Source organism: Martes martes, assembly GCF_963455335.1.
Source record: "Martes martes genome assembly, chromosome: 9".
NCBI lineage: Eukaryota > Metazoa > Chordata > Mammalia > Carnivora > Mustelidae > Martes > Martes martes.
The window spans coordinates 28598805-28622213 of record NC_137896.1 but is presented as its reverse complement, the minus strand read 5'-3'; the positions used below and the strand labels follow the sequence as shown (position 1 = coordinate 28622213).

The 23409-nt window shown below is 45.4% G+C and overlaps 1 protein-coding gene across 1 annotated transcript in view; it reads left to right on the top strand.

The window, feature by feature from the left end:
• Positions 1 to 20135, top strand: part of DNAAF9 (dynein axonemal assembly factor 9) — a 123999-nt gene extending 103864 nt beyond the window's left edge. Inside the window, exons 30-37 of the mRNA XM_080814052.1 lie at positions 6905 to 7040; positions 9635 to 9721; positions 13748 to 13854; positions 14171 to 14245; positions 15910 to 16115; positions 17231 to 17296; positions 18785 to 18878; positions 19897 to 20135. Coding sequence (XP_080670178.1) covers positions 6905 to 7040; positions 9635 to 9721; positions 13748 to 13854; positions 14171 to 14245; positions 15910 to 16115; positions 17231 to 17296; positions 18785 to 18878; positions 19897 to 20009 — 884 coding nt within the window. The 3' untranslated portion in view covers positions 20010 to 20135. The remainder of the gene's footprint in view (positions 1 to 6904; positions 7041 to 9634; positions 9722 to 13747; positions 13855 to 14170; positions 14246 to 15909; positions 16116 to 17230; positions 17297 to 18784; positions 18879 to 19896) is intronic.
• The last annotated feature ends 3274 nt before the right edge of the window (positions 20136 to 23409 follow it).

Sequence of the window (23409 nt, the reverse complement as noted above, 5' to 3'; positions counted from 1 at the left end):
CGTAGAATGTGGTGACAGACTAGATATGGAGCATCTAGGATCACTGTCTGGTCCTTGAATATATGTTTGCAAGTCATGGTCAAAGCCAAGGGTGTGGGTTATAGTCACCCCCTGTCCACCACATGATTATTGCCATCCTAATGCACCTTGGCTCCTTGGCACTTTCTACCTCCATGCTCCTTTGTTTTTTTGCACACAAAGCACAGCTGGTTAGACTCCCCTGGCTGAGAGCCTTGGGAGGTGCTCTCTCTTCATTGTCCATGAACCTGGGCCAATATTATAGGAGGAAAGCCCTTTTAGGCCAAGACAGACTGGATTCTCTCTGGCACTTGGCAGAGAGATTTCATTAACACTACTTCCTTACTTTAGTGTTCAAAGGCAACTTGTGTCAGATTCTGTGCATGTGTACAGATAAGGATGTGATCAGATGTGGGCAGATGACCTTGGGGCCAGAGATTATGTTTTTCTGAACTCCAGAGAACTTATAGAGTAACAGTATCTTAGTAATTATCTTCCCCTTGCATCTGGGCCCAAAGGACCCTATGAACTGGTCTGACCTGGCTCACCACGGGCATGGGCTATCCAGGGAGGGAGGAAATAAAAGGCAAGTATTTCTTTTATCCTCAGAGATTTGGTGGCTAGCCTGGCAATGGGATCTGCCACCAGTAGACAAACACTTCATGTCCCGAGGGAGCATATTGCCTCCCTTTGCTCCTGTTCATGGGTCAAGCTCCCTGATTCATTGCTTTTACAACAAAGGATTGTTTTACAATGAGAAAAGGACTGTATCACAGCCCCAAGATGATGTGTGTTATAAAAATCCAAGGATTAGGAAATAATCTCAAGAGTTTAAACAGCAAACAAGACTCAGTATAATGCTGATTGGAGAGAAGAACAAAGACTTTTTACTACCATGCCCTGCTTTTAGTATCTATAGGTGGATAAAACAAACTTTGCTTTCTCCTGGGCTTCTGAAAGCCTTTAGCCCAGACTGGGACAGTCAGACTTTAGAGGTTGTTTCCTCACTTGGGGGAATGGGCAGACCAGGCTCTCCACTCACTTACATCCCAGACTGGTAGGACCGTGGCCAAATGTGGGTATCCATTCTTTGACACAGAGCATAAGGAAGCTCCTGGCCCAAGCAAGATGAAACCGCCCACAGTGGCCTCTTCACTCTGTGCTCCAGATTACTGCTATACCTGCCTCCCAGCTGGCATTTCCTCTTGGCAGGTGGTAGTTTGCATAGCTGGCCTAAGGAATGCTGAGGATAATCCTTTTGCTTGTTTCCCTATAAACCAAAGCCTCTTTTTTGTGTCCAATTCATGACCTAGTATCCCAACCCCCAGGGTTTATTTACATGATATTCATGAGGCAGACAGGACTTTGGGCAAGGTGTCCATCAGAGATCCAGACCCCAGCCTTTTCCTGAATAGGCCAGATCTATGCTTGTGACCCTGGCGCACAGCACTTAGGTTGTCATATTTGCACTAGTCTGATTTTCCAATTTCTTTTGCCCAAGAAGATACTAAACAGAGTCCTAGGGCCTTTATTATAGGTCTTCACTCAGCTTTCACTGACTCCTCACTGCAAGATCCATCACAGCCTTTCTTGTCTTCTACTCCTGGAAATCTCATGGAACTCTTGCAGGATCCGGGTCCCATGTTTGCCACCTCTGGAATGTGCTGAGCCTTCTAGAACTCTGCTTTGCCACATTCTGGGCCTGACCTCCTGACCTTGCCTCACTCTGTTTCCAGAGGCCCCAGTCAGGCCCAAGTACAGCTATAGGACATGGAGTTCTGGCATTAAACTCATCAGGCTCATCCTCAATGCTTCCCTTGCAGCCTCCAGAGGGACCTTTCTAAATGGGACTGAGTGCACAGGCACAACCAGTGTCACCTTCGTTAAGAGGCTTTCCTGACACTGTGGCTTAGGGTGGTCCATCTTAATGTTAAAGCTTCTGACAGAAATTTTTAAATATTTTAAAATAGAATAAACAAAATACTGACATATTCTCCATTTGAATTCCTCAGTCTGTGCTGATTGGAGAGAAGAACAAACATTTTTTACTACCATGTCCGCATATGACAACTGGGTCGTATGTGGAGACCTTGAGGATAGAGGTTTTGTGTGGGAGAAGCTCTTGAGAAAATGTGTTTCTGTATATTCTTGTACACTTGCATATGCATAGACTATCTGAGAAAGCATACCCAAAATCTGGTTGTCAGTGGTTGCCTCTGGGGAAAAGAATTAGGACTCAGGGTGTCAGAGGAGGGAAGAAGAAGCTTGGCTTGAATACCCTTTTGTACCTTACTAATTTTCTCCCAAAAATGTGTATATATCAGTAAGTCTTAGAAACTTTTCAGATGGCTGTCTGATGAATGGGATTTGCTCAGACTTAGAAATGGAAAAAATTCTGGCGTGTGGGTACCACAGCTCAGCTGCTTAGGCAGCTGCCCTGGAGATCAGGTTGCATGTATCTTTTATGACACTTGATTCATTCATTCATTTATTCAGCAAATCTGTATCCAGAGCCTGCTTCAGCCCAATCCTGGTGGATTGGGGAAAGCTCTTGGAAGAGGAGCTATTCACATTGTCTATAGCTTGAAGGAGGAGTTGGGCCGACGAAGAGGAAGGGAAAGATGGTTCCAGGCAGAAGGACCAGCAAGAGCAAAGGCCTAGTGGTGACCAGAGCACACACCAGAGCACATCTGATATGATCAGATTTTCTGTTTTTGAAAGATTACTCTGACTCCAGTAGTTAGATGAATTATAATAAGAGAAGCCTGGAAGTGCACAGACTAAGCAGTGACCTAGCAAAGAGACTGGTAGTCTGAACTAGACAATGGTAGCAAGGACTGGTAATGGATCATGGGTCCAGGAGCTGTTTAGCCCTCACCAGGCCTAGAGGAGAATTCAGGTGCCTCCACAGCCCACATCTGGGGAACTGGGCAGCCTTTCACCGAGTGACAGGAGGAGGCAGAGCTGCACTCTCCCCTTGGATGTCAAGGAAGGCTATTGAGGAAACCCACCTTGAATCCTGAGAGGTCTCTCAAGCACTGTGCAGAGGCCTCAGGTCACCTTACTAGCTGAGCACTAACAGACACCTGAGAAGAATAGGACCTGTATCTCAGAACCAAGGAACTGATAGATCCCCAAACTGTCCAAAAACACTTAGGAAGGAGGTTCTGTGCTCAGCAGGTGAGTCGCAAGTCCTGGTGTCTCTGGTCCTAGTCACATGGTGTAACCTTCGTATGTATCATTTCCCCATAGTAACATGTGACCATTGACACGAAGCTCCTAATCCCTGCTCCCTGGTCATGAATTGAATGCATCCAGACAATTTGTGAGGTTAGATTCAGTCTTTAGCATTTTTGGAACATTTTTTTCCATTAGTATAAGTGGTGAAAGGAAGGAAGTATCATTTACTCCTGCCTCAGACTAGAGGCAGGAGCCAAGGATTCTGAAAGTTGCCTTCCATCTAGTGATGGCCATTCATCTAAACCATGGACTAGGCAGCCTTTACTGGTGGGAGTCACATGACCTAGCTTCCTGCTGATGCCACAGCCACCCTTGTCTGTCTGAGAAATGGCTCAGTCCAGGCCCCTCAATGTCCATGTAGAGGTCTCATTCTTTGGCTGTTGCTCCACTGACAATGAGGGTGATGGTAGTGGTGGTGGCCATAAGTTGTATTTAATGAATTCTTACTATCTGTAGGCCCTGTGATAAGTATTTAGTGATAACCTATAGGTGTGTGTTACTGTTCCCATCTAACAGAGGAAGAAATTTGGCTCAGAGAGAAAGATGAGCAATTTCCCCTGATGTCATTCATAGTAATTAGTGGAGCCCCACATTTAAACTCATGGTCTGCCTGGCTCTAAAACCCATGCTTTAGTTTTTACATTACGTTATCCTTTAATATATATAAAGAAGATAAATAAGACTGTGAGTTCTGTATTTTAAATACCACCTGTGTTACTCTTTGGAGCTTTTATAGTTTAGAGAAGGGGAGAGAACAGGCTTGCATGAGGGAAGGATTGAGATGGTAAGGTAATAGAGAAGATTTTAATGAAAAAGAAAGCTTTACCAAAATTAAAAAGTTAAAGAGCTTAAGTCAAAAAAAACAAGGTGCAGAACAGTAAAATATGTCACTATTTGTGGGAAAGAAAGGTGTATACACAACATATCCTTGAAGAAGATCTGAGAATCTGATAATGGCGATTGCCTCCAGGGAAGGAAAGTAGGTGGCTGAGGAGGGAGGGATTTATTTTCCTTATGAATCCTTCTTTGCATTGTTCTTGTTTTGCCCTCAAAAACTAAATGCAGCTGATTTTTTTTTCAAACTAAACACTCAGCTGAATTAAATAGTATTCATACAGAGTCCTCTATACTGAATATTCATTATTCAGGATCCTACAATCACAAGGTTACTTAGGACAACTGAAGTCTGTCTATGATTTAGAAATAATCACCTATGAACTAATCATTTATAAAAGCTAGCCTCTACTACTAAAAAGATTTTAATCTTAGATATAGAAATGATAACACCCACAGGAATTCTGTTACAAAATAGAATATAAATGTTGAAAATCTTAAAAACCTATAAATGAGGTTCTATTTAACAAAGAATTGGGAGGCAGCAGGAGATTCTCTACATCTTCCAAAGTGGGACATTAATAAAGTTTAGAGCTGTAAAATCAAGTTATAAAAAGTAAGTTATCCTCTTAGTATACAGTTAGTTTTAAAGATATACACAGGAGGGACTAAAATTACTTACTAATATGACCAACCAGAATGTGATGGTGAAGTAGGAAGAACACTTCAAAATATGCCACTTTCTCCATCTGTCATAGAGAAAAGCCAATAGGCATTGTCTAAAAGTGATATTATTAAGAAATAGTGATTTAGATCTATCAAAAAGCTATAAGGGGTGGGGGCGGGGGGGGGGGTGGTGCCTGGATGGCTGAATCAGTTAAGTGACTGATTCTTGATTTCCACTCAGGTCCTGATCTCAGGGTAATGAGATCAAGCCCGGCTTCAGGCTCTGCACTCAGCCCAGAGTCTCCTTAAGACTCTTTCTCTCTCTCTGGGTGACTCAGTTGGTTAAGCAGCCAATTCTAGGTTTCAGTTCAGGTCAGGATCTCACGGTCCTGGGATTGAGCCACCCACTGGGCTCTGCACTCAACAAAGAGTCTGCTTCAGGATTCTCTCTCCCTCTGCCTCTCCCCCTCCCCCCACTCTCTTTCTCTTGTACACGCACCCTCTCTCTTCGATGAATAAATAAATCTTTTTTAAAAAATATTCTCCTTCCCTCTCCCTCTGCCCCACCTCCTGTGCTCACTCACCCACACTAAGGTAAATAAATAAATCTTTTCTTAAAAAATTAGAAAAAGAACAAATGTTTTAATCTTTTTTTTTTTAAGATTTTATGTGTGTATTTGATAGAGAGAGGGAGAGAGAGAGAGAGCACAAGCAGGAGGAGCAGGAGAGGGAGAAGCAGGCTCCTCACTGAGCAGGCAACCCGATGCAGGGCTTGATCCCAGGACCCTGGGATCATGACCTGAGCTGAAGGCAGACACTTAACCAATTGAGCCACCCAGGCACCCCAAGAACAAGAAATTTTTTTAAAATAGTTTATATTTTAAAAGATTGAATCTGTAAAAGAGATCTAGCTGCTGGTATGTTAAAGTGACATCATGGGGTTACAGTTAACAAAATCCAGACTGACAGAAATTTACAGGGTACAGCTTTTCAGCAAATAAATTACAAAGAAATGAGGAGACAGTGTAGATTGAAAGAGAATTATGAGATACATCAAAGAAAAATTGTGTGGACTTTAGTTCCTGGTTCAAAAAATTAAGAAAACATTTGTGAGACAGAGAACGTAGACTATATTTTTTATATTGAAGAATTTATTGTTAATTATTCTTTTTTTTAAGGATCCATATCTTGTGGAGATAGATGCTGAAATATTTTTGGATGAAATAATAGGATGTCTGTTACTGACTTCAAAATCACCCAGGGGAAAGGGGAAAAGGCTGGCATATGATATGGAAGAAATGCAGTTAGCCAAGTGTTGTTAATTCTTTAAGGGTGATGGGCACATGGGAGGTCATTGTACTACATTTAAAGTTTTGTATATGTTTGAAATTTTCACAGTATTAATAAGTGAATAAAAATGGTTGAATAACAAAAATGCAGTGATCTTAGAGTGGAAATGGTGTATACGTTCTGATCATAACTATCTCAATGAGTATGAGTGAGTATGGAAGAGGTATTATAATTATTCTGGTGTGGTAGGATGTGAAAACTTCCTTGATTTCCAAATTCTCTGTAGCATAATTCCTTGTATATTTTCATGAAAGCTTGGGAAGGATTGTTACCCACTCCACAACCCCTCCTTGCCTACACTACTCTTCCTTACTGTATGACTGTGTGAATATCTGTGTTAGCACTTATCTTAGACTTGTAGGTCTGTGTGAGTGACTCGTTGCCTGTGCACTCACTCTTTGAGAATTTAATGGTAAGTGCCTGACATATGGTTAGTGCTTGGTAAGTGTCTGTAGTCTAAACTGGTGACGCTGTCTGGCACAGGTTCCAGAAGAGGTTAAGGACAAGGGATGTGGAAAGGGCCCTTTGATGAAGAAGCTCCAAGGAGAGCTTCCACCTGGAGAGCAGAATTGAGAAAGTAGAGGAGGTTAAGAAGTGAGGCAGCTACAGGCCTGAGGCCATTCACTCCAAGGAGTGGCAGTGACAGACAGGGGAGCAGGTATTGGGGGTCGGGGGTATCTACATAAGAGGGCTGCTGGAAGGGATGACTCGGGAGGGAGCAAAGGCTCACATTGTGTGGGCTCTCAGCCCTGATCGGGACTCTGAAGCCTGAACGATTCTTGGTTTTATTCCCCAGGCCTGGTGAGTAACGTCGTGTTTACCAGTCACACCACGGAGCAGAGGCACCCTCTCCTTATCCAGCTGCAGAGCCTCATCAGGGCTGCCAATCCTATTGCAGCCTTCATTCTTGCAGAAAATGGGATTGTCACCAGGTAACCTTACCAAGTTTACTTCACCCGGTGGGACCAGCCACTTCCTCAGATGCAGCACTCTGACTATGGCCCACAGGGTCTTTCTCTTGCACATTTATAAAAGTGCTTTTGATGTTCTGTAAAAATCAGCAAGAGGACCCTATGTGTCAGTATCTTGTGCTGTTTTGAGATGTTTGTTTTGTTTAAGATTTTTTAAAAGATTTTACTTATTGAAAGAGAGAAAGCACGAGCAGAGGGAGAGGGAGAGAGAGAATCCCAAGCCAACTCCATGCTGACTGTGGAGCCCGACACGGGGCTCAGTCTCATGACCATGAGACCATAACCTGAGCTGAAATCAAGAGTTAGGGGCTTAACTGACTGAGCCACCCAGGTGCCCCAAGATTTTATTTTTAAGTATCCTCTGCACCCAAGATGGGGCTCAGACTTAAAACCCTGAGGTCGAGAGTTGCATGCTCTACCAACTGAGCCAGCCAGGTGCCTCAAGATATTTTCTGTAGATGCATCACATTTTCATGCATTAAAGGATGAAGTCCAGACTCTATCAATATTCCTTGTGTTAAGATGTGAAAGAAATGGCATAGAGAACATAGAGAAATGACTTTTTTTACTTCATGGACTTGGGTCCAAATTTTAAACTAAAAATAGAGAATTGATGACTTTGTGTGTATGGACCTGTATGAAGAGAAAACATCTGGTCATACAGCATATTTATTTGCTCTACAAAGACATACCAAAAGGTATATGCTTTTTATATAATTTTGACTTTGAGCAATGTAAATATTTTACATATTCAGAAATTAACAAAGAGGGGGGCGCCTGGGTGGCTCAGTGGGTTAAAGCCTCTGCCTTCGGCTCAGGTCATGATCCCAGGGTCCTGGGATCGAGCCCCGCATCGGGCTCTCTGCTCAGCAGGGAGCCTGCTTCCCCCTCTCTCTGCCTGCCTCTCTGCCTACTTGTGATCTCTCTCTCTCTCTCTCTCTCTCTCCCCCTCTCCGTGTCAAATAAATAAATAAATAAATCTTTAAAAAAAAAAAAAAAAAGAAATTAACAAAGAGGGATAAAACTAAATAAAACAAAAAACTGAACCATCTCTATATCAAAGTAATAACAACCACACACACAGCAGTTAATTCAAGTAACTTTTAAACATAATCCTCTGTTAGAGCCCTGATTCAAACATCATTTGCTAGATAAGTAAGATGATAAATAAGAATTGGGAAAAGTGAAGAAAAACCCTGTGAATGGTGGATTTGAATTGTGGGTGTCAGCATAAATTCATTATTTCAAGAAAATGTTTATTTCCTAGCTCTTCCCATGGAAAGGGACCAGAAATACTAATACCACAGTAGAATAAACACCCCCACCTCTAGATCCTGGTTTCTACATACCAGTCCCCAGTACAAGGTATCAGGACTCCTTGGAGAATTGGCTGATTGCAGGTCTAGGGCAGGGAAAGTACAGGTGAGCCTGTGCTAAAAAAGCAAGGAGGAGGTACTCAAAGATTAGTAGAGATAGGTCAAAAGGATACCAGAGCCAGCTCAAAAGCTCCCACTAGACAAATTTGGGACAACTTGAGCATAAGAGAAAAACAAATAGAATAACAAATTATATATAACACATGGAATAAAATGAGTACATGGTGATACTAAAAAAATGAGGAGGGACAGGACAGTAAATCTCTCTTTACACTAATAAATAAGGATTTATAGAACTAGAAAGTCATTATTTTGTAACTGTTAGTATAATATAATACTTTATTTAGGCAAGAATCATCAGTGGATACTAAGAGCAGTAGGTGACAGATTGTTGATGAAAAGGACATTAACTGGTCACAAAGTATCACTCCATGGCCTACTTACTGCTTATGATGAGGGGAAAGTACCTTCACAGTAGGGATATCTTGTAGACATGACATTGACCAAATGATTAAACTTGGACCAATAAGTGGACAAACTGACATAATGTGCCTCCTTCATATGATACCCTGGGAAGGACACATCACCTGGGTATTAATCTTACCAAAAATGTCTTACTGAATCTAATCATAAGGAAACAACCAGACAGATCCACATTGTAGTAGGACACAGGACAGCTGGCATGTACTCTTCAAAAATGTCAACTCTATAAAAATTAAAAAGTGGAAGAATTACTCCACATTAAAGGAAAATAAAGATCGTAAATTCAGTAAGCAGTCCTTAATTGGATCCTGGGTCCCCTCTCTGGCAAAACAGGGAAAACTTGAAAATGGATTAGATCAGTACTCCTCCAACTCTAATGTGCTATAGATCTCTTAGGGATCTTCTGATTCGGCAGGTGGAGTGGGGCCTGGGATTTTGTGTTTCTGATGAGCTTCTAGATGATACCAGTACTGCTGGTCCACAGTATTAAGTTCCTTGGGTATAATAATAGTATTGTTGTTCTAAAAGAGAATGTCCTTGTCTTAGGAGAGGAAGGCATACTGAAGGGTTTAGGTGTGCAGTAACACAAAAAAGAAATGCATGTGTGCTTATGCATCTGTGGGGGGTAGGAAGCAAAATGGGCAGGTTAAGATTGATCATCCTAATTAACCTGGGTTTTTCTGTATGCTTTCAAAGGAATGAAGACATTGAGCTGATTCTCTCGGAAAATAGTTTTTCAAGTCCTCAGATGCTACGGTCTCGATATTTAATGTACCCTGGCTGGCAAGTATCATCATTGAAAAGTAGCTAAGATTTCTTTGTAAATGCAATGATGTATTCATTTACAGAAAAAGGAAGAAAGAAAGGAAAGAAGGAAGGGAGGGAGAAAAAAGAAATTTCAGGTGTTCTACAAGGGTGACAGTGGCAGCTGGATGGCCTGCCGTGTCCCAACAGCTGCTGGTCTTGCTAGGAGCCCAGTGCTCCATACATCTTGGGCTCCAACTTGGGAGCCTTGCTGGATGTTGAGACTTAGGGAGTGGCCCTGTGGGCACCAAGCACACCATGTTCTTTGTTTCTTCTAGCCTCTACTGAGGGTGAGGTGGCTGGCATGGACCCAAGGAGTTACAGCCTTCCCAGATGAGAGTCGCTCCTGAGAATACAGTCAGTCCTCTAGGGGGGTCTCACCTGACAGGTAGGTTCCCTGCTGTTGTGGCCCAGGGGATGCTTATTCTCTCCTGGCAGCCTCACAGCATGTGAACCTCTCCTCCAAAAGGGAGTGGAGGAGGAAAGACAGTGCCAAGGGCACTGTAGTCATATTAATGCCAGCATCACTTGAGCACGCACTGTGTGCTTCACATTGTTCTAAGCTCTCCAGGACAGTAGCCACCTGCCGTATTTGGCTATTTAATAAAATGTAAATTAATAAAAATTAAGTAAAATTGGTCTCTCGGTCATACAAGCTACACTTCACATGCTCAGTAGTTACCTGTGGCCAGCAGCTACCACATTGGACAGCACAGATCCAGAACATTTCCATCATTACAGAAAGTTCTGTTGGACAGCGCCACCTGAAGAGCTCTACCTGTTTTGTGTTACCTCATTAATCCTCAAACCAAGCCTGCAAGGTAGACTCCATTATTTCCCTCCTTTTTAAGGATAATGTAAGTGAGGTAGCAAGGAGTTAAATGTTTCAAATTCATACAGCTGGTAAGTGAAAGAGCTGCATATCTAACTCAGCTTGTGTGGCTCCAGAGCCCGTATGCTCAGCCGCCGTGCTGCGCGTGTTCCTGTATAGAATGGGTAACTGTTTCTGAGGTTCAGGGGAAGACAATTACTAAAGCTCGGCCAGAAGTATTCTCCCGTTGATTTGGATTATCTTTGTTTTCCTTACTCATTCCCCCAGACACCTTTCTATGTCCTCCACACCACCCCTTATGTCACCAGTATTTTATACCAGCAAAGAACTGATTTATACTACGCTGGTAAAACAAACAAGTCCAATATGTGAAAATTGAAGATTTTTAGGCATATTCTAGAAGGAACCTCTGAATTAGATCATACTTGCTTAAACCGTAGGTGAGTGGATCGTCCCTTATGCCTGAACGAGAAAGTTATATCTTAGCTAAAAAGAAACGGTGGAGCTTCTGGGTGAAACCTTCCTCTCCCGTGACTGGGGCTACTGACCCTTTTCCTGACACACCTCTGGGCCTGGTGCGGAGATTCTTGCTGTTTCCACCTAGTGCCTAGGGAAGCACCCATTCTGTAGTCCATGGTGACTCATTCTAGTCATTGTGCACATGAACTTAGCTCAGGGCACAGACTTTCCTGGAGACAGAATGATCCTAGAGAGAGCCAGGTATAAAGTGTTCATTAGAAGGCTCTGTGAATCTAAAGTCTGAAGCCTTCTCTTTACCAGGAAGATCAGCCCTTGTAGAGAATCGGGAGTTGGAGGGGCCTCACAATCACCCTTTGGGCCCTCTCTCTTCTGGGTTCCTTCCTAGGAGTCAGATATTTTCATCTTTTAACAAGATGGCAGCCATCAGACTCCTACACATCCTATATATTTTACCCCCTTCCTCACTGAGTCAGGGCCCACTCAGAGTGAATAGGGTTTACCTCTAGATGTGCTCAGCTCTGTGCTGTGCATATTCTCAGCCATTCCCCTCCCACAACCCTCTCTGTGCTCATCTACCCCACCCCCATTTCCCCTGGTAGAAGGCTTGTTTCTAGTCTAGCAGGAAACCTTCACTCTTTTCTTGGCCCCTCCCAATTTCCCTAAGGATTCAGGCTCTAAACAGAGAAGCCAGAGAGGCCAGTGGTCTCCCCTATCTTCAGAGAGGGCAGGAAGGATTTATCAGTACTGCAAAAATGTTATACCAGCACCTAACTTTAAAGAAAGCATAATGAGTAAGATACTTTGAACAATACTTGTGATATAAAATTCAAATCTGTAGAGCTATTTTAAAGCAAAGGAAATTAATAAAATATAATAGACTGGAAGAAAATGTGTGCATCATATGTGGCAAAGAGTTTATATAATATTTGAGAAGCTTATTCTGATATTGAAGAAAAGTAACCCAGTCCATGTAGATGTGGAAAGTTCACTTTTTTTTTTTTTTGAAGATTTTATTTATTTATTTTAGAGAGAGTACGTGATGGTAGGGGGGACAGAGAGAGGGAGAGGGAATCTAAGGCAGACTTCATGCTGAGCACAGAGCCTGGGCAGGGCTTGATCCCATGACCCTGATACCATGACCTGAGCTGAAACCATGAGTTGGACACTTAACAGACAGAGGCATCCAGGCGCCCCAGCACAGTTCACTTAAAAGCAAGTATAGGGGCGCCTGGGTGGCTCAGTGGGTTAAGCTTCTACCTTCGGCTCAGGTCGCGGTCTCAGGGTCCTGGGATCGAGCCCCACATCGGGCTCTCTGCTCAGCAGGGAGCCTACTTTCCTTCCTCTCTGCCTGCTGCTCTGCCTACTTGTGATATGTCTGTCTGTCTGTCTGTCTCTCTCTCTCTCTGTTAAATAAATAATTAAAATCTTTAAAAAAGAAAAAAAAAAGCAAGTATAAATGGCAGCCATGGTAACAGAATTCCACTTCAGTAATATTCAGAAATGTAAAATGATGCCTCACTATTGTTTGGCTTGACATCTATTACACTTAACCAAAAATACCTATAAGAATCATTGTTGGGGGAATTGTTGCGAAACTGAAACACTCTTCTGCTGCTGGGAGTATTGTAAACTATTACCCCTGAGATGGTTATACCCTTTCCTGGATTGATTCTATAATGGGGTTTCATCTCAAGGAAATAATTCAAAAGAAGGAATGACAATTCCATAATTTTGGCAGATGCACTGTCTATCTTCGCATGTGTTTGAAATTTTCCATAATAAAAACTTTAATTTTTTAGATACTCTGAATATGGCATGTGTTTTTAAATTTATTTTTTTTATTTTTAAGCAATCTCTACACCCACCATGGGGCCTGAGCTCACAACCCCAAGATCAAGAGTCACATGCTCCACCAACTGAGCCAGCCCCGTGCCCCTGAACATGGGATGTTCTTTTTTTTTTTTTTTTAATTTTTCCCCCACCTAAGTCACAGACCACTTTCTTTCTTTCTTTCTTTTTTAAGATCTTATTTATTTATCTGACAGAGATCACAAGTAGGCAGAGAGGGAGGCAGAGAGAGAGGAGGAAGCAGGCTCCCTGCTGAGCAGAGAGCCCAATGCGATGCGGGGCTTGATCCCAGGACGCCGGGATCATGACCTAAGCCAAAGGCAGAGGCTTTAACCCACTGAGCCACCCAGGCGCCCCAACATGGGATCTTCTTAATGAGCCTGTGCTTAGCACTATATCTGCTAAGTTCAAAACTGAAAAAATAGAGCAGAGATGCCCCAGCTCTTCAGTTCCTTTTGGAAAGTGTTCACATCCAAATGTACTGTCTGTTAAGCTGCCCTCAAAAGTGGGGTATAGTTGAGGTCCTGAGGAAGAGCTTCAGGGGTGTCAGGAGGAACCCCCAATCTCAGGTGGCACACTGGTAAGCTTCAAACATAGATGGGGTCTTTGGTTTCACGGAACTGCTAGTCCACAGACCTCCCTGCTCTAATGGGGCAACCATGCTTCCCAGTCTCAAGGTGAAAGAGACATACACATATTTAAAATAAATGTTTTGTACGCAAAATGTCACATAAGAAAGGACTCAAATATTATAGGATGAATGATATGTAATTCATCCCTGAGTGGTATATAATAACATTCAAAGCCCCAATTACTTGTACTTACAACTTTTTAAACTTTTTAAGGTATGAAGGTAAATTTGATTCTGGATCGGTCTTTCCACTAATGGTTCAGATCTGCGTATGGTTTGGTCGTCCCTTGGAGAAGACTCGCTTTGTGGCCAAATGTAAAGGTAAACCTTGGTTGGGACCCTGATAAAAGAGTATGTCAGAGTTGTCCCTGCTTCCCGGCACCATTTTAGTTCATGTGTGCTGTCTTTTCTCCTTGCTCTTGGGGTCTGAAAACAGGCGGAGGGATTTGAGGGTCCAGGAGTGCCCTATCCCTGGGAACAGTGGCAGAGCCACTGGGAGGGTCTGGCGGAAGAACAGCCTATAAGCCCTGGTCCCTGGAGTAGGGATCCTTCCCAGTCCCTAACCCTCCTAGCTGTGTGCCCTGAACTTGGCCTCTGCCCCCAGGTTGGTGACAGCCTTGTCCTCTTCTTCCACCAGCAATTCAGTCTTCTATCAAGCCAAGTCCCTTCTCTGGAAACATCTACCACATCCTGGGCAAAGTGAAATTTTCAGGTAACTGGGGAGTTGGATTTAAGAGTCCTGCACTATGGAATGCTCACATTCTCATGATGTGGATTCATAGCTTCTACTGGTGCTCTGCAGACCACGGATACCTCTCAGCCTCTCTCAAAAACCCTCCCATCTGGGTTTAACACCAGTGGCTCTTCTAGTCCCCCCACCTTTCTGCAGGTCCTGCTTCACAGTGCAGGATGTGTCCTGTCTTAGCCCTGTATGGCCTGCCCAGGGCCTCTCCTCACAGCTCCTTGACTTCTTATTCCAGAGACTCTCAATCTACCCCTTTCAAGCCATCCATGGCCTCCTAGACCTGTCACCAGGAGCTCCCCCAGTGATGAGCTCTCCAGCTCCAGATCCATTTCAAGCCTTCCACTTGCCTTCTCCCTATTTATCTGCCTTAGACCTCTGGAACCCTCGTGACTTGAAGTCTGTTCATCCTGGGCTGGAGGTCAAGGAAGGCCTCAAAACAAGGAATTAGTCAACTCAACATTGAGGAAGGGGAGAATATTCACGGGAAAAGGCACTGCACGTGCTTTGGAACCAAGGCAAACAAGGCATATTGCAGGAAGCAGAAAGGGTTCACTGTGGCTGAGGCCTAGTGGGAATATGTCTGATAAGGCATTTTTAGCCTTTGTAACAGAAAACACCAACTCAACTAGCTGGTGTTAGCTACATCATAAGAAGTCAAGAGGTCAGGCAGCATAGCAATGCCACTGAGGACACAGGTAATGTGTGTTCTTCCATTCTTGGTATGTCAGCTTGTCTTCGGGTTCCCAGCCCTCATTGCCAGGTAGTGCTGCAGATCTGGGTGTCACCTCCAAACACAACGTCCAGCTGATAGGAGAGGCTCTTCTTGTGGGTGGCATTATCAATACAGACGCCTTTCACTGAGGCACCTCCTGCCTCTTCCTCAGCAGACTTCTCTCATTGCCCAGGATTGAGCCGCCACGCTTTCTGGGGAATTGGTACTAGAGAAAGAGCGGATGGTGGACAGGCAACCATCAGTGTCTGCCGTAGGGAGCCACTGAGAGTTGTAAGCATGGGACCATGTCACCTGTGTAAAGATCTCTCAAGGTCCTTAACCCATGTCTTTGGCTTTATTTATGTTACTGAATCTGAAACTTTGGCTCCTTACTCAAGCCTTCTTCCCTCAGGCTCCAACAGACAGCCTCCTCCTTGCTTCAAAAGTCATAATGCCTCCCCCTTCCCTCTCACCTTGTTTTTGTTTTTATTTAGACCTTCTCTTGAGCCCTTTCTTACTCAGTTAACCTCTCTTTGTTTTGGATCCCTTTCCCATCCTGCTTTTTAGGGGGACCTAAAAAAAAAAAACAGTCCTAGCTTTCCTGTTCCTATTATGTGACCTTCCTGTACCACTTGTATGTTGACACTCCCTTTTCCCTTCGCCTCTCAGGCTTCTGCTGAGACCGAAGGGGCTCTTCTCTTATAGTCCCCTTCTGGGTTAGTGATGTCCACCTGATTACCAAATCAGCCAAGCCAGAAATTTACATTGCTCCTCCCTCTCTTAGTTCATCCTTTTTAACTTGCCATGAATCATGGCAGTTCTCCCTCCTGCATATGTCACAGGAATCTGTCTCCAACTATCTGCACGTTACAGGCTTAGTGTAGCGGGGGCTCAGGGACTACGTGTGTTCTCCCTACAGACTCTGAGAGGGCCATGGAGGTCTGCCACAACACTCTGGCCAATTCTTTGAGCATTGTCCCAGTTTTGGAGGGACCCTCGCCACCACCTGATTCCCGAAGCACACCTCAAGACAGCAACGGGCAGCAGGAGTGTTACCTCGTGTTCATCGGCTGCTCCCTGAAGGAAGAAAGCGTCAAGGACTGGCTGCGGCAGTCAGCTAAGCAGGTGGTTTCCAAAGCCCAGACACCTCTGGCACAGATGTGACCAGCACAGCTTAGAGCTACTCCTGGCCTGGGGGTAGAGACCCCTCCAGGAGCCCCCTCCTGGTCTACGCTTCACAGGCTCAGCCGGCACTTTCAGGGATGCTTTGCAAGTGGGAGGAACCTCATCAAGGGAGGAACCTTGAGGGTAACCTCAAGGCAGACCTGGGCTTACAGCCATTTCTAATTCTTTTGCCAAGGCAAATTGCAGTTACTAGGTGGCTTAACTGGGACCAGGTTGAAACCTGGTGGTTCCACGTGGATCCTGGGTCAGCCTGGCAGTCTAAACTCAAAATGTCTTTTCTTAGCTGAACCTAATTCAGGGGCTGTCCTGTGTTCTGAACCCAGGATCCTTCTGTACTTGGGTTGTCTCTCTAGAAAAGAGAAACAACAAAGATACACTTACAGCTATTTTTAAACCAAGACTTTAAGCACTGGTACCAGTGAGCCCGGGCGCTGGAAACAGGCACAAGGGAAGATGATGTTGGCCAATAGAGGCATATAAGCATCTTTAGCCCAATACTGCAAAGAAAAGTAAAACCCAGACTGGAGTAAAATCCCCTCATATGACGCAAGCTGTGGGTGCTAGGCCTCTTAGCACAGCCTCACGGGTTTAGCTTGACTTAGAACTCTGGAAGTAGAGTTGGCTGGGCCCTTGGTCCTTAGTTGGAACCTGTGTTTTATACTGAGGGATGGCTGTGTGTAGGCTGTATCTTTCCCAGATAAACTGGATAAACCCCTAAATGGTTGACTAGGGGACCTCATGTTGTCCCTTTGTCTGCATATGTGGCCCTGGTGGGGCTTAGAGTCAAGGCTCTGCAGAGACAGGAACATGCTATTGCAGAAGTGCTGGTATTCCCTCTGCTGCTTGCTTCCCCTGGCACACAGGGTTCTGTGGTGGTCAGTGATCTCCCTGAGGGGAAGACAGGATATGTGTTCAGGCCACAACGCTGCCTGAGCTTGCTTTCCCTGCTGCTGGGATCTTAGTCATGTTACCCCCAGAACCCTGAGCCCTCCCCGCTCAGGTACTCCCTTAGCTCTGTTGGGTCCTGACCCCTCCCTTCCTCCATCTCTGCACAGAAGCCTCAGAGGAAAGCCCTGAAGACCAGGGGAATGCTGACCCAGCAGGAGATCAGGAACATCCACGTGAGTCCCCTGAGAGGCCCAAGGCTATCCTGGGCTCACATAGCTCCATCCTTTAGGAGTCCCCGAGTGAGGGGGCTATTTGTAGGCCAGGCTGGAGATCTTTTTTCTCTTAAGCCACAAAGGGAAGCTGGGTAAGGAGGAACCTCAGACCATCCAGCCTTGTGGCCTAAGAGAGGAGGAGGGTAAAGTGACCTCTGGTATGACCTGGGCATGAGCTAGAGGAAAAGCAGTGCCTGTGGGAGGAAGGGGTGACGTGGAGCCCTGTTTTGACACACTGTTGAGGCAGCCACAGAAGTCCTTTCTCCTCCCACCCTTCCATGCTAGATAAACCACAGATAAAGCAACAGAGCCCAGGAAAAACTGTCTAGGTCCAGAAACTACTGATAAGCAGGTGGTAGACTCCTAGGATCAGCATGAGAGGCTCTCTGCTGAGCCCCTCAGCCTTCAGGCTGACTCCCAGCCTCTTCCCCAGTCCCAGCCCCCACTGGCACCTTTTCATGAGGGCCTTGGGGGCAGAGGCTACAAGGGATACAGAGTCCAGATCCCAACACAGACTGTGCCACTTCTCCCAGTAACAAGCAGGTAGGAGAGGCTCTGGGACCCAGGAGTCCCTGCTTTGGACTTGATATCCTTCATATCCAGCTCCTGTCCTGGGCAGCCCTCGATGCTCCTGGGGAGGAGACTGTGGGTACCTCAGAAGGCAATCATGGTAGTATGTGTTCCCCCAGAAGCAGACCTTGAACATGGATTTGAGTGCAAATCACTTATTTTGGAAGTGATTCTAGGAGACACTAACAGAGAATTGAGAGAGTAAGGGAGAGAAAGAAGGGAGACAGCTAACAAAGGGTGTGTTATCAAACCAGTACCACTGAAGACGAGTGGCACTTAATCCCAGAGAAGCTCCCAGAGTTCCTCCCTGAGATGAGAGCTTGGGAACCTCCATCAGTCACTACTTGAGAACTGCTGCGGGGAGAATATTCCCTCACGTATCTAGCCTTCCATGGGGCAGTGTGTGCTGTCTTGCTAAGGCATAGGCTTGTTTATTTGTTTTTCATGAATGAGTAAATGATAGGAAGTGGTCAGATAATTTTTTTTTCCTTCCTAAAAAATTTTTTTAATTTTAATTTTCATTTTTATTTTTTTATAAACATATAATGTATTTTTATCCCCAGGGGTACAGGTCTGTGAATCACCAGGTTTACACACTTCACAGCACTCACCATAGCACATACCCTCCCCAATGTCCATTTCCCCACCCCCCTCTCCCGACCCTCCTCCCCCCAGCAACCCTCAGTTTTTGTTTGTTTTGTGAGATTTAGAGTCACTTATGGTTTGTCTCCCTCCCAATCCCATCTTGTTTCATTTATTCTTTTCCTACCCCCCAAACCCCCATGTTGCATCTCCCCTTCCTCATATCAGGGAGATCATATGATAGTTGTCTTTCTCCGATTTTGGTCAGATAATTTTAACAGGACTTTTTTCTTACAGGTGAAGCGCCACCTGGACCCCCTGCCCGCAGGCTACTTTTACAATGGCACCCAGTTTGTCAACTTCTTTGGTGACAAGACTGATTTTCACCCACGTATCCTTAGAATCTGTGGTGGCCAGGTTGGGTGTGTGTGGAAGCCTGAATGTAAAGAGGGTGTCTGCTAGAGCCACTGCAGCCCACCCCCTAGAGCAGACTGGGTTCTAGGAGCGCGCAGCAAGCCACAGAGGCAGACTTTTCATTTGGGCCTTCGAACGTCATTAAGGTTAATTTCGCCTTCATTCAGTGATCACTGAAGCACCTGTGGGTTGTAGTTTCTTTTTCTTTACTTTTTTTTATTTTTTTTTTAAATTTTTTTATTTTAATAAACATATAATGTATTTTTATCCCCAGGGGTACAGGTCTGTGAATCGTCAGGTTTACACATTTCACAGCACTCATCATAGCCCATACCCTCCCCAATGTCCATTTCCCCACCACCCTCTCCCGGCTCCCCTCCCCCCCGCAACCCTCAGTCTGTTTCTTGAGATTGAGTCTTTTTTGGTTTGTCTTCTTTACTTTTTTTTAAAGATTTTTATTTGCGAGAGAGAATGAGAGAGAGCATGAGAGCAGGGTGAGGGACAAAGAGAGAAGCAGACTCCCTGCTGAGCAGGGAGCACCATGTAGGGATCTATCCCAGGACCCTCAGACCATGACCCAAGCCGAAGGCAGCTGCTTAATCAACTGGGCCACCCAGGCACCCCTGTGGGTTGTAGTTTCAGTGTAGCTGTGGTAACATCCTACGTTCTCTGGTCATCGGGATCAAAATCTACAAGTTGGAGACTATAGGTGATCGCAGTAGTTAATCTGGGGGAAGGTGGACAGAAGTCTGTGCTCTTGAAAGCTGGAGGGCTCAGCTCTAGGACCTCATGAAGGAACCTGTGCCAACCCTGGCCTCTTCTCTGTAGTTGGGGTGCGGCCAGTATATAGGAAAGAGCCCGGCAGGTTGGCTTTATGTGGGCTGGGCATTCAATCCTTCAGTGTCCCCCACCTCAGCTGCCCGCAAATCCCTCTAGGCCTGGGCAGGCTCCCTCGTCCCCCCAGCTCAGGGCTCTCTTCCTTAATGACATGCCAGTCATGGACCAGTTCATGAATGACTACGTGGAAGAAGCCAACCGGGAAATTGAGAAGTATAACCAAGAGCTGGACCAGCAGGAGTATCATGATCTCTTTGAACAGAAACCCTAGGGGAAGGCTGAGCCATATGTCCTGGAAAACGTCCACCCTGGAGGGGGACGTTTAGAAATGGGATAGCCGAACCTCAGCTCTCCCAGGCCCCTCCCTAAAGGGGCTGTCTTTGTTCTTCTTGGCCTTTGTGTACTGGCTTGAGTGCATGTTGTCTTTATTCTCTATACAGCGCTGAAGAGCATCACCTGCACCACTGATGGGGGTGGGGGGTCCTCATGAACAATGAGCAGATAAGGACTGCCCTATTTGTGCGGCTGGCAGCCCGGAGCCTCTGGGTCTCTAGTAACAGCATCTCCTTTGGGCTGCTGAGGCACTGTGATGGTGGGGAGAAGCGTTTGTTACACAGGGGATGCAGAAGGAACATGCTGTTGGGATGCAGAAGAAACCCTGGCTGCCTCAACAGTGGCCATGCCCTGGGGAGCAAGCCACCACAGGCGCTGGCCTCAGACACTGCCCCAGGAGAGCCCTGTCCCCAGTGGAGAGTGCCTGTCTTCCTGCTTAGTCCCCTTGCATTGAAGGAGCAGGCCCTGCTGGCCTTGGGCCCAGTCCTGGCGGGGAGCAACCCAAGCCCTGCTCCAGCCCCACTCACAGAGCCAGCAGCTTGGGCTAAGATGAGGGGATGTCCCTTATAGGCTAAACTGAAGGGAAAGGCATATTGCTTTCCAGAAGCATGTGGCTTTTGAATTGATACAAGTGGTCTCCCTGGAGGTTGATTTTGAGCTCCCCTTGTGGCCTCACTGTGGTTTGCCTCATTCTGGGGCAAGAGCAAACCTGCTGCTTCAGCCTCCCTGTGATGCCTTCCCTTGCTTTTGAGGGGAACATCCTGCAACCGCTTAGTCTTGGGCCCAGGGCTCTCATCACTTGTGGGGCATCCCGGAAGGGGGCTCACTCTCCAGCACCCAGCCCTCCCTTGAGTCTTGCCAGGGAAGCCTTGGTTTGCAGCCACAAACTTCAGGAAACTTATGTCCCCAAGCATTGTTGCTGGCCCTGGACTTGTTTGGCTCCTGTCAACTGGGAATTTCAAAGAATTCCAATATCCAATTTAGAATTCCTTTCAGGGTCTTTGTTTTCAGCTGGACTGTAAACCAGAGGGGAATTACAAATGCATCCTGTACCTGACTTCCAGAATTAGAATTATGGGGGAGGGGGAGGTCACAGGAGCTGATACTTGGATGATGTCTGTTAGGACTTCAGCGCCTCAGCTGCCTAGACTGTAAATGCTTTCTGAATTTCACTTTTTTTTTTTTTTTTTTTTGCATGCCTTAGGAGGAAGCACATAGACAAAACCAGCAAAGTTTCCAGTAATGTAGAGGGATTTTTGAGAACAGCCCCTGGCACAGAGGAGAGACTGAGAAAGGGTGGAGCACATGTGGTCTGTGTGCCTGGTTGCTCAGAGGCCTCCATGCAAGTAGCAAAGCAGGTGTTAAGGGCTTGTCAGTAAAATGTACTTGTATTAGGAAAAATAATCTGCATTTGAAGCCAAATGAACAAAACTCCAAATACCACTAAATAAGAAATCTTGCATGAAGAAAGCCTTCTGAAAAGGCCCATGTGCTCCAGTCCTAGCTCCCAAAGCTGGTGGTGACAAGGGCCCAGGTGTGGAGCCCACGTCTGGGAGCACCTCACTTCTGTTTGGCCAGAGGCTGGGGTCCACAATGGGCCTGCCTCTGCTTCAGAATCAATAACATAGATCTTAAGTGCAATTGATGAAATAAGCAATGAGTTACTGTAGCTTCTTTTAGCTCTACTGAGCTCTTTTTAAAAACTCAAACTTGAGCAGCCTTAGAAAAGGGAGAAGTGGGGTGGGGGGGGGGGGACCATAGGCCATTTACTCCAGGTGGGTTGCTGTGAACTTTTAAGTGAAAGCTCTAGATTGAGAAGCTTGAGCCATTTCCTGGCTGCTGCACAAAAGAGTTTTTAAAGAGGGTTCAGAGCCCGTGTATAAAGCGGGTCTTCCCACTGCGTGGGGCTGTACTGCGTGGTGGTCTTGGTTTCTGACCGTGGTCCACAGAAATGCTCTCTCACCAACTTGCCCCACTGTCCCAATTCCTCTTCTGTTAGAGGGAAAACTGTGATTACCTCAACTTGAATATGAAACTGTGATTGAAAAAAGTCAAAACGTTAAGAAGTTCCAAAGCCAAAAAGGCAAAACTGGCTGAGGCCTCCGTCGACACTCCTCAGCCTGCTCGGGGGTGTGAAGGGGCACATTGGCGAAAGGGCATTCCTTGGGGCGCACTTGCTGTGTCCCCGGTAAAGAGGCACACTAGCTGTATGAGCTCTTTGAGGACTGAGGCAGGGAGGACGCTCCTCCCCCCGCACTACCCCTTCTGGAACCTGCCAGGCGCCTCTGGGTTCTGACTGTGAAGTTTAATATCCACTGGATTCCTCTAGGAGCTCCAGGTGGAGAGACAGGGTCTTAGGCTGTCTCTAACATGACACTGTGTTGCACATTTTGACCTTCAGAGTGGATACCAGGGACCCAGCAGAGACATCAGGTGTAGTAGGTTCCTTAGGGACAGGCAGAAGTCCTCCAGGGGCTTACGTGCTTTTTGCCAACTTTCCTGTTAGCAGCTTCAGTTTTATATCACCCAGAGTGAGTGTGATAATGTTGAAGTCGCTGAAGTTATGGGTTATTTTATGTTTTGATGTGGGATTTTCTTTCTGTTTTGTTTTTTTAATTGGGAGGAGGAGGCAGAAATTGGAGAAAAGGGATCACCCTAGGAGGGGGCTGCTGGCAAGGAGTCCAGTTAGCCCCATCCGAGCCCTGGGGGCTCTTTGACCTGAGGCCAGGACACTGGGCCCTGTGGGTCGCAAGAAAAAGTTCCCTCCTAAATTCTATTAGGATTTTGGAGAATTTTTGCACAGTAATAAGCTCTGGGTTGCTCTTTGGGCTTCTCAAAAGGGAAAAGTTAACTCAAAGATTGTAAACTATTAAGTATTGCAGCGTGTTGCTGACCTAGTTGGATAGTTGTACCTCAAAAAGTAGGTGAGAAAAGGCTTCCTTGTCCCAGGTTGTCAAATACTAATGACAGAAGAGCTCACTTATGTGCCAAAATTCACTTTTATACTAGTTTTTCAGTGCTTTAATATTTGTAACTTAAATTTTAAAACTCATATTTACAAACACTACTGTAACTTCAGTGAAACTGAATTGTGTGATTGAAGCTTTTTGCTTATTATATAGTATTTATTACACTACTTAATTCAGTAAATATATAAAAGTAGCCTTCAATTTATTTTTATATTATTTTACATGTTTTTACCTGCAGTCGTGTATGTGAATTTACCTTGGTAACTGAGATGTTATGCTAAGGACCAATAAACTCTCACTGAACAAGCAAGACCTGGGGCAGTTACCTGTTCCTGTGGACTCAGCTGTGTGGGGGAGGGCAGAATATGT